The 12,132-nt window shown below is 49.9% G+C and overlaps 6 protein-coding genes across 6 annotated transcripts; 2 read left to right on the top strand and 4 right to left on the bottom strand.

Moving 5' to 3' along the window:
* Positions 1 to 197: 197 nt before the first annotated feature.
* On the top strand, positions 198 to 4,554 carry SKI3 (SKI complex subunit tetratricopeptide repeat protein SKI3; the record flags this gene model as incomplete). Its single annotated transcript, XM_041701621.1, has 3 exons — positions 198 to 313; positions 367 to 567; positions 624 to 4,554. 3 exons carry the CDS (start codon positions 198 to 200, stop codon positions 4,552 to 4,554), a joined length of 4,248 nt encoding a protein of 1,415 aa, XP_041554487.1.
* Positions 4,555 to 4,657: 103 nt separating this feature from the next.
* Positions 4,658 to 5,356, bottom strand: APUU_30517S (OB fold domain-containing protein; the record flags this gene model as incomplete). The annotated part of the gene is made up of 1 exon (XM_041701620.1): positions 4,658 to 5,356. The coding sequence occupies one exon, from the start codon at positions 5,354 to 5,356 to the stop codon at positions 4,658 to 4,660; it is 699 nt and encodes a 232-aa protein (XP_041554486.1).
* Positions 5,357 to 5,593: 237 nt separating this feature from the next.
* Positions 5,594 to 6,460, top strand: APUU_30516A (COG1/VPS51 family protein; the record flags this gene model as incomplete). The annotated part of the gene is made up of 1 exon (XM_041701618.1): positions 5,594 to 6,460. One exon carries the CDS (start codon positions 5,594 to 5,596, stop codon positions 6,458 to 6,460), a length of 867 nt encoding a protein of 288 aa, XP_041554485.1.
* Positions 6,461 to 6,803: 343 nt separating this feature from the next.
* Positions 6,804 to 7,796, bottom strand: APUU_30515S (DUF1917 domain-containing protein; the record flags this gene model as incomplete). The annotated part of the gene is made up of 1 exon (XM_041701617.1): positions 6,804 to 7,796. The coding sequence occupies one exon, from the start codon at positions 7,794 to 7,796 to the stop codon at positions 6,804 to 6,806; it is 993 nt and encodes a 330-aa protein (XP_041554484.1).
* A 473-nt stretch (positions 7,797 to 8,269) lies between these two features.
* Positions 8,270 to 10,004, bottom strand: APUU_30514S (uncharacterized protein; the record flags this gene model as incomplete). Its single annotated transcript, XM_041701616.1, has 5 exons — positions 8,270 to 8,508; positions 8,573 to 9,386; positions 9,440 to 9,591; positions 9,643 to 9,811; positions 9,873 to 10,004. The coding sequence occupies 5 exons, from the start codon at positions 10,002 to 10,004 to the stop codon at positions 8,270 to 8,272; spliced, it is 1,506 nt and encodes a 501-aa protein (XP_041554483.1).
* Positions 10,005 to 10,473: 469 nt separating this feature from the next.
* APUU_30513S (uncharacterized protein) lies at positions 10,474 to 11,754 on the bottom strand (the record flags this gene model as incomplete). Its single annotated transcript, XM_041701615.1, has 6 exons — positions 10,474 to 10,521; positions 10,583 to 11,100; positions 11,167 to 11,230; positions 11,291 to 11,359; positions 11,416 to 11,515; positions 11,567 to 11,754. The coding sequence occupies 6 exons, from the start codon at positions 11,752 to 11,754 to the stop codon at positions 10,474 to 10,476; spliced, it is 987 nt and encodes a 328-aa protein (XP_041554482.1).
* Between the last annotated feature and the right edge of the window lie 378 nt (positions 11,755 to 12,132).

The following is a 12,132-nucleotide window of genomic DNA, read 5'->3' as shown; positions in this document are numbered from 1 at the left end:
AGGAGGAAAGACAGCAGCCAGCAATGCGGAGACAAACGGCGCTACCTCATGACCGATAAGCGGCTAGGCTCTGACGTATCGCTGCCCACGCAGTCTGTCCTTCGGCTTCCCCACCGAGAGCATTTTCCCACCTCCAGGAAGCTCGCCGATCCAGGACCAGCGCTCTCCAGACAAGCCTACGAGGCGACTGCTTTAAGATGTCAAGCAAGTCGGCTCTCAAGGAAGTGCGAACGGCGCTCGACTCAAAAGATTTCGAGCTTGCTGCCGAAAAGGCCAAAGATCTGGTCAAAGAGCAGCCGCAAAACTATCATGCGTGAGTGAGCCATAGCACCTGCGCTCTGCCCTCTGTTAACGACTCAATGTTAGGAATGTCTTTCTGGGTCTGGCACAAGATAAATTGAACCATTTCCTTGAAGCCGAAAGAGCATATCTCGCAGCCACTCGCATTAAAGGTGACGACAAACCGGCGTGGCAGGGACTCATTAGCCTATACGAGAAACAAGGGAACCAAAAGCTAGAACAATATAGGGAGGCGGTCATAAACCTCGCGCAGGTGTTTGCTGATCTGTACGTAAAGGGTTGGGTATTCCGTGGTTGGAAACAAATTGCTAATTACTCCACAGAGATGATAAACACCGGTGTCAAGATGCCTTGGACAAATATGTCGCATTCACAAAGAAGAATGGAACTCGCTTGCAGTACAAGAGAGCCCTCGAGCTGCACTTACCCACCAGCCCTCTCTACAGTTACCTTGAAGGTCGCATCCCCAACCCCTCGCATACCTATTCGCGTCTCATAGAAATAACGGAAGCGGAGGAGAGGGAGTTCATAAATCGGGAAATTGGGGAACGGAGAACTAGACTCGGTTCTCGAATTGACCAAGTTACGCTCGAAGTAAAACGAGAAGCCTACAAGCGGAGTGAACTGGAACAGTTATATCGTGGAATCGTGAACTGGTCGCACGATGATGAAGTCCGGCGCACATATGAGGAAAAGTTGCTACAGAGGGCCTATGATACGCTTGTTGTCCTCTCCACGAATGAAAAGGATGCGAAGAGGGAGGAGGTGTTGCAAGCCGCTCGTGATATGGTTATCATAAAACACCCATTTGAACTCGCTTGGAAGATTGTACTGGAGTGGCAAGATATCGAGGACTTTTCCCAGTGGGACCGTGGGTTCCTTGAAGACTTCATCGAATTTTTTCCTGAAGATGATCTTTCCAAGGTTCTCAAGGGCTTCTTGGGAAGCGAAATCTCCCCATTTCCTCCTAAGGAATCGGCTAAACCGGGCGAGAAAGAAAGTGAAAAAGCCGAGAATGGAAATGGAGAGAACAACGAATTGGCAGCCCAGGATCGTCTTATATTGATGGTGGAGGGCCTCGAAATGTCTTCAACGTCGATTGTCTCCCACAGAATTATGGGCGAACTGTATCAATTCCTCGAGGAATACGAAAGCGTCGTCGATGTCTGCCGTAAAGGGCTTCATAATCTACACGACGTCATCAAAAGAACAGGAATAACCCTCCAGAACACCGCAGATGCTCTAAACATAGCTCTTGCAAACTCCCTTATTCACTACCAATCTCCACGACATCACCCCGAGGCCCATAGGCTTTTCCACGATATCCTGCAAAGACGCCCTACGTCGACCAGCTGTCTCCTTGGAATTGGCCTTATTCTGAAGGTCGACGAAGACTACCCGGAAGCAGTCAATTTTCTGGAGCGTGCGTTGAAACGGGACCTTGGAAACCTTAAGGTCCGTGGTGAACTGTCTTGGTGTAAAGCGCTGAATGGGGATCTTCCGTCGGGTCTTTCAGGGCTGCAAGATGTGCTCGATGAGCTGCAAAGCTCGCAGCACGAGAGCCGGGAATTCAAGGGAGAGATACTCTATCGTATTGGATACTGTCAATGGGAGATTGATCCATCATCTTCCGCGCGCAAAAATCGGAATGGCGCCTATGCCAGTTTTCTCGCTTCGATCCAAGCTAGTATAAACTTTGCACCAGCTTATACTAGTTTGGGTCTATACTATGCCGACTATAAGAAGGACAAGACAAGAGCACGAAGATGCTTTCACAAAGCTTTCGAACTATCGCCATCCGAGATCCTAGCCGCTGAGAGGTTGGCACGAACATTTGCGGACCAAAAGGAGTGGGACCTTGTCGAGGCTGTCTCACAACGTGTTGTTGACTCCGGAAAAGCCAAACCTGCGCCAGGATCGAAAAGAAAGGGCTACAGTTGGCCGTATGCAGCTTTAGGTACCGTTCAGATCAACAAGCAGCAGTACCCAAAGAGTATAGTTTCCTTCCAGGCCGCTCTAAGAATCTCGCCAAGCGATTATCATTCGTGGGTTGGCTTAGGTGAGAGTTATCATAATTCCGGAAGATACATCGCTGCCACAAAAGCTTTCGACCATGCTCAGGAGTTGGAATCTACATTGTCAAAAGCCGAAAAGGAACAGATTTGGTTTGCTCGATACATGCTGGCGAATGTTAAGCGAGAGCTCGGTGAATATGACGATGCTATCGCGAGATATGAAGAGGTGTTGAAGATCCGACCCAATGAGCTCGGCATCACGATAGCATTACTTCAGACACTCACGGAGAATTCCTGGAAGTGCCTAGAATCGGGACTTTTCAATGATTGCGCTGAGCTGGCTAGAAGGGTCATCATACTGGCCAAATCGCTCGCTACTGAACGAGTTGACATTTTCAATCTATGGAAGGGGGTAGGTGATGCGAGCGCGATATTTTCATATGTCAAATCAAAAGCAGGCAAACTTCCGATGAAGGAAGTCCGGGGCCTGCTCACCACTCAACTCGAACCTTCCGCCCTAGACATTCTAACAGATGTGGACGGTGTAGGAGAGGCCTATTTAGGAGCGCCAGAGGGTGAGAAAGATTTTTCTACCCTAGCCAACGAATGCATGTACGCCTCGATCCTGGCGTACAAGCGTGCTATACATGTCTCGCTGCAAGACGTCCATGCACAGGCAGTGTCATGGTATAACCTTGGATGGGCGGAATACAGAGCCTTTGGATGCATAAGAATGAATGGCGAGAAGAAGAAGCAAGCTCGCAAGTTCTTAAAGGCAGCAATGAGGTGCTTCAAGAGAGCCATTGAACTAGAGGCTGGTAATTCTGAGTTTTGGAATGCGCTTGGGGTGGTGACTACAAGCATGAGCCCGAGAGTTGCGCAACACGCATTCGTCAGAAGTTTGCACCTTAATGACCGGAGCGCACAAGTCTGGACCAACTTGGGAACACTGTATCTCATTCATAACGATACCCAACTATCCAACGAAGCGTTTACTCGCGCACAATCGACGGATCCCGATTATTCGCAGGCGTGGGTTGGTCAAGGTTTCCTAGCTTTTCTGTACGGTGATTCACGAGAGGCTAGAGGGCTGTTCGAACACGCTTTCGATATCTCTCGGTCGTCATCGAAACTGCCGAAACAGCAGTATACCTTGACCTTGTTCGACCACCTTGTCGCGGATCCTTTAGCGTCAAATGAGGTCTCGCAACTCATCCAACCACTTTTCACACTTTATCAGCTCACTAGCCAGGACCCGTCTGATTTACCCTTTGTTCACTTATTTTCTCTCCTAGCTGAGAGAATCGGCGAGTTCTCAGATGCTGAGTCCAGCCTAAGAAGCCTTAGTGCTCATGTCGAGGCTGAATATGAGCATTCTGAATCGGCGTCTTCGCTTTCTAAGTTCACGCAAGCAAACGCTGACATCGCCCGTGTTCTACTAGCACGCCATGAATACGAAGAAGCCGCAGAGAAGGCAGAAACTGCGCTTATGCTGTCGGGAGAGGAGGACGCCGAGAAATTTGAGCCTGAGCTGTACAAGAATCTGCGCCTGTCGGCACATTTGACCGCTGGTCTTGCGCACTACTACATGCGAGCTATGGACAATGCAATCGACATGTTCCGCGATGCCCTCCAAGAGGCGGATAATGCGCCAGATGTCGTTTGTCTTCTTGCACAGGTACTATGGGCGAAGGGTGGAGAAGAGGAAAGGACCGTTGCTCGACAGCAGTTGTTTGAATGCGTTGAGAGCCACCCAGATCATGTTGGAGCAGTTACACTCCTAGGAGCAATTGCGCTCCTTGATGACGACAAGGACGTCATAGAGGCCGTTGAGTCTGACCTCCAGAACATGATCACCAGAGACGATATTGGGATCCATGAAAGGGCTAGGCTAGTCAAGCTCTCGACTGCGATATCCTCGTGTATTGCGGATGATTCGGGCGTTCCGGATGAAACGAGACGCATCGGAGAGGCCGCAGCGGCGGTCATGAGGGCGCCTTACGACCCTCAAGGCTGGATGGAGTTGTCGTCAGCCGCCCAGGAATCGTACCCTGCGGAGATGGGTGTGAAGACAGCCCTACGGAGCGTTCCTCCTCGGAGCAATCTCGATGCTACCGATTTATCTGCCGCGTATTCACAAACCGGAAAGGCCAGCGATGCCTTGAGGGCAATCATGGTCGCACCATGGATGCAGGGCGGCTGGCAGGAGCTAAGCCATGTAGTTTCATCTACCACCTAGTTATGAACCTGCGTGGTACATAGAAATCTCAACTAGAAATAACGCATCAGAAACGAACGAACTTCAAACATTGGAACTCACCTAAAGTCCATACCTAAACCCATTAACTCCCGGTGCCCGTAACCCTCTCCAGCAATCTTGCCTTTCTATCAGTCTTCCAAGCCTGATCCATCGCCTCAATCTTCCCCCCGAGCAGCGAAACACTCTCAGGCGTTAACAGAACCATTCCTCGAGCAACTGTTGCATTTCGCAACAGCAATTTCCCCCCAATGGGTAATTTACCGATCCCAATCCCATTTATCCCCGTCATCTCAATTCCCACAACCTTTGTTCCCTTCGCATCTTGGAGAATCAACCGATGCGGCCCGTTGCTCTCGTTCGGATTCGGATTTGCACCAGAATTCGCACCACCATCCCCCTCATCACCGCCTACATTAACCGTCCGCACAATCTCCCTGCCTCGTACTGCCTCTCCACGCTCCACGCGTTCAATAGCTTCGACCTGGCTCCAAATGCTAGTGCCAATGTCTTCAATGTCTAGGACTTGGACCGGTATGGAGTCGGTGAGTCGGCGCTCTTGCACATTGGGGTCAAAGATGTCGACAGGGAGTATGGAGTTCGGGTTTCGGGAGTTGAGAGATTCGCGGAGATCGGAGTTGAGGATCCGGAAGAGTGCTGTCTGCGTTAATGCTGTTATGGGGATGTTGCGTTGGTGCGCGAGGAAGTTGTTTAGCCAGGTCGAGGACACCGGGAGGGATTTGCTCTGGAGTTGGGCGGAGAGTTGGTCTTTGGGGTTTGCCATGAATTATGGTTTCAGTTTTCGAATTTAGCCAAGAGGCAAGCTGTAGAAGTTAGGTTCGTTGTATGTAAGGCTGTAAAATAAAGACCAGGTGAAAGTTGGAAAAGTGAAGCTTTGGCGCGGAACAAATCCGGGGAACCAAGAAACCGCCCGAGTCTGTCGGAACTGTCATCTTCGCCCTCCTTGACATCGACGCCTAATCCTCAAATTCCCCTTATTGCAACCCTCTAAATAACGAAAATGTCTGCGCTATCCTCCCCTCGCCCTTCAATCGCATCATCCCGAGCTCACTCCCCAACACCCGCCTCCTCACGGCGCCCGTCCCTCGACGCCCTGAATACCTCCATCAATGGTAGCCTCAGCGCAGCATCCACGCCCTCAACAGCTCGAGCTGTTTCTCCCTCCCTACACCCGCGACGTAACCGCGCCGCACTCCGAGATTACTATAATCTTAAGCCCTCCGAAGCACAAAATGCCCGCTCGCGGAGCGTTCCCCGACACACCGACGCCGGCGACATTTCGAGCCCCTCTGTCGTGGTCGCCGGGACGGAACTCGACAGCCCGGACTTCGATCCCCAGCGCTACGTCAACAACCTCCTTGCTACGTCGTCACTATCGACCATTTTAAAGGCGGAGAATACGCTTGTTGGCGATATCCGTACGCTTGATGGCGAGCGCAAGGCGTTGGTGTATGATAACTACTCGAAGCTGATTCGGGCGGTGGAGACGATTGGGAAGATGCGGCAGAGTATGGATGAGCGTGGCACACCATTGACGATGACGAAGACGCTGGGGCCGGCTATTTCATTTGTGGCGGAGACTGCATCGGGATTAATCCACAATGGCGAAGAGATAAGAGGGAGGATGAAGGACGGTGGTGAGCCGGGTGCGGATCAGGATAAGAAGGCGGAAAAGGAAACTGTTCGGTGGGTTCTTGAGGCCCCGCGAAGGTTGGACAGGCTTGTCGCAGATGGGAATAGGGAGGGGGCCGAGAAAGACTGGGATGAGGTGCGCAAGTTGCTTGAGAAATGGGAGGGGGTTAAGGGTGTGGCTGAGGTTCGTGACGCCTGTGAGAAGGCCATGGAGAAGGACGATGAAAGCGCTTGAGGACGCTCTGGTTTGGTATCAGTCTTCACAAAGCTCAGGAGTCGTCTTACTCAAGATAAAGTCACTCTGATACTCCCCGTCCGCCGCGTCGATTCCTTGAGGATCGCCTCGCCATCCAGTGACGACGCCGTCAATACTCTGGGGACACCATACAAACTCATGTCGAGACCTATGATAATGGGTATCCAAAAGCCATTCCAAGGCCAATATCCCACGGGGGACATGGAAGTGCGGAGCAGGACCTCCGCAATATGCATATATACCATCCACAATGGCCATAAGTCGTCATTTCGTTAATCACCTATCTCTATAGACATCATTAATGTACATATCAATATCCAAGTCAAAATTTCCCAGCCAAGACATCTGCACTTGAACACGATGTTGCCTTCAAGCCAAACTTATTATTCGACATGATCTCCAAGTATGTGAGTGCATCACGTTTGTAGTAAATTGGCCTCTCACCCCTCTTAACCAAATTCAACTCGACCAATTTCTTCAACACCCGCTTCACGTCCTGCCGGTCCTCATAGTCCCTCGTGTAAACAGCAATCAATCTTGTCCTGTTTCCAGCGCCCCCATCATCCGTGGCCACCTTCGCGGCAATCCCCAAATGCCCGTTCATTGTAGCCTCCGCAACAGCACTCCAGTAACGATCCACCCGGTCCGCAGTGATAAACATCATCCACTTCCCGGTAATGCAGTTTGTCTCCCGCGCTAGCGTATAGATATGTTCCTCCAGTTCACGCTGTAGCGGTCTCACCTTCCTAGCCAACGTAACTGCACTCCCGCCCTTACAGTCATTCTCGTATCGTAGCCTTGCCTCTTCGTTCTCAAAAGCAGACAATGCTTCGCGTCCTTTCCTCTTGAACTCCGCAACATCATCGTTCAGTTGCTCGATGTGCGGAGTGTGGATATAGATCCAGGGCCCGATGGTGTCAGCTTTGGTGGATGACGCAGGCAGACGCTTCAGAAATTCAGCGCTGGACTCATGCTTGCTGGGCTTATCCCGTGGGATGATTTGCGGGGTGTCGGTGTCAATGTCCATTTCGATTGGAAGCGAAGCCATTTTCTCTTTTTCAATTTGTTTGGCACGCTCTCGTTGTTGATTCTGAAACTGGATTGTAGAGAGGATATGGGGATGGATGGTTGCCCAGTATTCCTTTGGGTCGTATTCAGCCGCTTCTTTTTCAAGCTGTGTTGTCTCGGATTCGTCACCTGCTGGGTTGTCAACGTTCGGTACCCTTATTTGCTGCTCCTTATCTTGTAGTGTACCGTAGAAACTAGATTCATCGGATAAAATGTCTTCGGGATTAATATCTAGAGGTTTGGCCATGGTTGATGGATGTGTTGGTCTATATGGGTCGAAATGGTTGTGTGATATCTTCACAGTTCAGTTGTTTGTATTGGATGCGCAGAAAAGCTAACCCCACCCGGGGCTTTGTTATTTTTCATAGGATGGGCCAAGCCCCAGAATATCATCGTACCTTTGTCTAGGCTGCTTAATAAGTACCATTCCAGGGTTTCTATGTCATGACACTTGCTCTAGGCCGTTGTAGGTGTTGTGATTGTGGGGAAGTAGAAACGGAAACAACCTAATCGTCAGGTCCCTCCATAACCCACAATTTTCCCTGCACGTCTTCTACACGATTTGATTGATAGGTATCTGGACATCGTCTTCTCACTTATGTAATTCCCTTCTCTGGACATCGTCTTCTCACTTATGTAATTCCCTTCTCTGGAGAAAGTCTTTATCACAACCATGATCTGTCCCGCCAAATTGATATATCTTTCCTTCCTGTTTCCTAATTACAAGGTATACCTGTACAATGGACTTCTTTCGCCCATGGCGTCGAGCTGTTCCGGCGTATATTGCTCTCGAATTTCGTCTTCTGAAAGTCGAGACTTGGCTTGGTTTGATCGCCACAAAAAGAATTCCATAGCCACGGCACACCCAACACCGAGACAGATGACTCCGAGAGCTGTCCCATATCCGGTGGGATACCGTGGGCCCTCGCGGTCTAGGAAGACGTTCGTTCCGATTATGCCTATGTAGAAGAGACGTTTGTCAGCTCTATCCAAGAGCATGGTCACTGGTTAAGGGTATCTTACTTCCTAAATTGCCAGCTGCAAGAACCCACGCAAGGCCGATGGATCTTTTCCAGGATGGAGCCAGATTATTCCCAGTCCAGGCGCTGATGCCTGGAAGAAGAGGATATATACCAATTTGTGCGAGGACAACACCGATATACATCGCCGGAACATTATCCTTTACATTCTCGGAGTACTTGAAAAGGACTGCCATCGCGACAACAAGAACAGAAAGAGGGCCGACAATGAACGGCATCCGCCAGGAAAATCGATCAGAGAACCGCCCAGTCACCCAAGCCGAGATACCACCGCAGACGTATGGCGGAATTGTGAGCAACTGCGACTCTGCTGTTGAGAATCCTAGCTGGTTGATGATCTGCGGCATGGTGAACTTGAAGGCGGCATTGGGGACCGAATTTGCCCACGCAAGCAAAATGGCGAGGAATATCTTCCAGTCGACCATTGTGCGAATGAGCAACTTCCATGAGAACTTGTCACCCTCGTCGGAGTTGGCCCGGACACCAGAAAGACGAAGGCGAAGGTCGACGAAGCGCTTCTCGTCGTCCGAGAGCCACTTTGCGCGCTCGGGTGTATCTATGATCAGAAAGGGCATAACGAGTCCCGCGGTTACAGTGACTGCACCTTCGATCAGGAAAATCCAACGCCAGCCGTCGATTCCTCGGGCTCCATCCATTCGGGCGATACCAAACGCAAGAAGACCGCTGAGAGCGCCTGAGAATGCGGAGGCTGTGTAGAAGAGCGCGAGTCGTTGTTGAAGTTCATGGCGAGGATACCAGGTTGAGACGATATAAACTGCACCGGGGAAGAAACCGGCCTAATTTTGTTAGTTAACTCTATGTGAATGGAAATATAGGGCAGTCACTGTACCTCAAATACGCCCAGGACAACTCGGCAGGCTATCAGGCCATCAAAGTTCTTGACGACACCCATACAGGTCATAACAATCCCCCAAGCAATGATCAAGAAGGACAGCCAAATACTAGGCCGGACCTTCTTGAGGACAATGTTGGATGGTACCTCTTATGAACCGTCAGTAATAATAAGGTGGTTGATTGTTTGAAGAACCGCACCGAAGATGATGTAGGGCACGAAGAAAATGGTACTGGCAATGTTATACTGATTGCCAACCAAACCCAGATCCTTGTCCATTCCTTCGATTTTAGCGTTTCCAATATTTCCTCTATCGATATGCGAAAGAAGGTAAAGAATTGCCATGATGGGGATAAGGCGGAAATCGATCTATAAAGTATTTGGTTAACCCTCTTGAAAGTAGTACGCCTCATATTGCGTCAAGACTTACCTTCCTGACTACTTTCTTACCAGCCTTACCCTCATATTGGCGCATGAAATCGGCATCTTCAGGCGACAACCCGGCATAAGGCTGAGTCGCATATTCGACGATTTTGTCGTTAGCCTTTTCGAGTTCGGCCATGGTGTGCTGCAAGGCTTGTACAATTTGCAGCGTTTCTTCGATTGACAAGCACTGGTTTAGGCAGGCATATGCAGCCCTTTATAAAAGTACAAGGATGCGCATAAACCTCCTGTTGGCCAGCCCACCCTGCTGCTTGGGGCACCGTTGGGGTACCCCAGGTCGTCGGAATTTCTCCATTTTTCCGGGGAGCATAAGCCTAGGGCCAAGGCAATCTTAGCGAAATCTTATTCAAAGGATTCCGACTTGGAGATGATTTTTGAATTTTGGAGATATCTTGCGTCTCGGAGACGTTTCCAAAGGCTCCTTCGGACAAGCTCCGGACAACGGTAATGGAATTGAACTAAGCCCTATGGATTCCAGCCTCCAACCTCGGGTATCCAAGATGGTTTACTCTTAAAACATATGACTCCAATTCTCTTCTGAGTGAAGTTATGCCTAGTTCGATTCAACGCGGCTCACAATATTCTGTCTAGAAAAGTGCCAACGCATTCGGGGGGCTGGCAACGGCGCCGGGAACCTATTCCATATATTTAGCCCTTGGTTTACCCAGGGAAATGCATAGTATTGCATAAACTTACATTCATTGGTGAGCTGGATAGGAAGAAGGTATACCGCCCAAGTTTCCGACAAACTCTTGTCAGCTCCTCCAAATCAAACAGCTCCCCAATCGGCATCCCCCACCCGGCAAGCAGCCACTCATGCATATGCCATTTCTCCTCCGTGCATGGCCAAACCTCTAAAGAGCGAGAATCGCCACAAATGGCAGCAATTTTAGTATCCCATAGGAACCGTAGTAGCTCCTCGGACGGTTTAAGCCCGATGTTATCAGGCTTCTGAGTTTTGTAGAGCTCATTCAGATGCTCGCGTTTGTGCGCTGGCATTTCGGCATACTGGGCTAGGTACCCTGTTCTTAGAACGAGAATGTCACCTCGTCGGAAGGTTGATGGGTCGATTTTCTGGTACGCGAGAGTCGCAAGGAGTTCCGAGAAAGGAATTTCGTGCGCGGACATGGCGTCTACGGACATGTCTTGGGTTTGTGCCCAGCTGTACCAGTCGATGAGGATTGCGCGGCCGGTGATACCCTTCTTTGAAACGTCTAGATAATATGCTGTTATTTCTCGATGTAAATCAACGGGCTTGGATTGGATCATTCGTCACGCACGTTGAATGCCATTAGGGACGTCAGATGCTGCGAAATCCTCGGCTGTGCGGCCCATGTAGTACAACTGGTTTCTGTCAGACTTATACCGCATCTAAGTGAAGCAAATGCTCTTGTGAATACTAACACCCTCGTTCTGATATGCATAATGACGGAATCCGTCCCATTGGGAACTGCACTGAGAGTTGAATGTCCACTGCAAAATAATGGTAAGCTTTTCATCAAATGCAGCAAGTCAGGTCCAGATTCAACCTCGTCATCATGAGCGTGTTTTAGTGGTGCCTTGTTGATCAAGCGCAGATCTAGAAGCTTGCGAGCGAACTTTGGGTTCGAGGCGGCGGTCATGGACCAACTATACACATCGCTGTAGAGGCTTTCTTCCTGTGATAGGCAAAGATCTTACTTGAGTGACACCGTTGTCCCAGTCCTAATATTCTCGGCTGCAGCTTTCTGTATAACCTCGTCGATCAGCAGATTCAGCGTTCCCAGTTGATCATCAGGACCCCAAAGTCCCCAGGCATTCCCGTGAGGACCATTCTCATCGACGGGGAGAGAGTCGAAAGAGGGGTAGCTATTCGCATTAAAACTCATTTTGATGGAATAATATTTGACATGGGATGCGAGATAAAATGTCTTCTGTCGCTACTTTAATCGTCCATGAAAGCGTCTATTGTGGTGACACTCTGTCGGACGATGCCGGCGAATTTCCGAAGCCGCGAAGTGCTTGATGGACATTCTCCGAATAGACAAACATATTAAAATCTGAGGCTTGAGTAGGTAACTAAAGCTCATACACCTGAGCGATAGTTCCCGCAAGAGCTTATTGTTTGTTGAGGTGCAGGATATCTCAACCCCGCATTATTTCACGATCTCCCCAGACGTCATCGAGAGTTGCATCTTACATTATTAATGCACTCTCGTCGCCAGGGATACGAAGCATCTCTGACTCACATTTGATGCTACTGGCTT

Source organism: Aspergillus puulaauensis, chromosome 3, assembly GCF_016861865.1.
Source record: "Aspergillus puulaauensis MK2 DNA, chromosome 3, nearly complete sequence".
NCBI classification, from domain to species: Eukaryota; Fungi; Ascomycota; class Eurotiomycetes; order Eurotiales; family Aspergillaceae; genus Aspergillus; species Aspergillus puulaauensis.
This window is presented reverse-complemented; position numbering and strand designations above follow the sequence as displayed.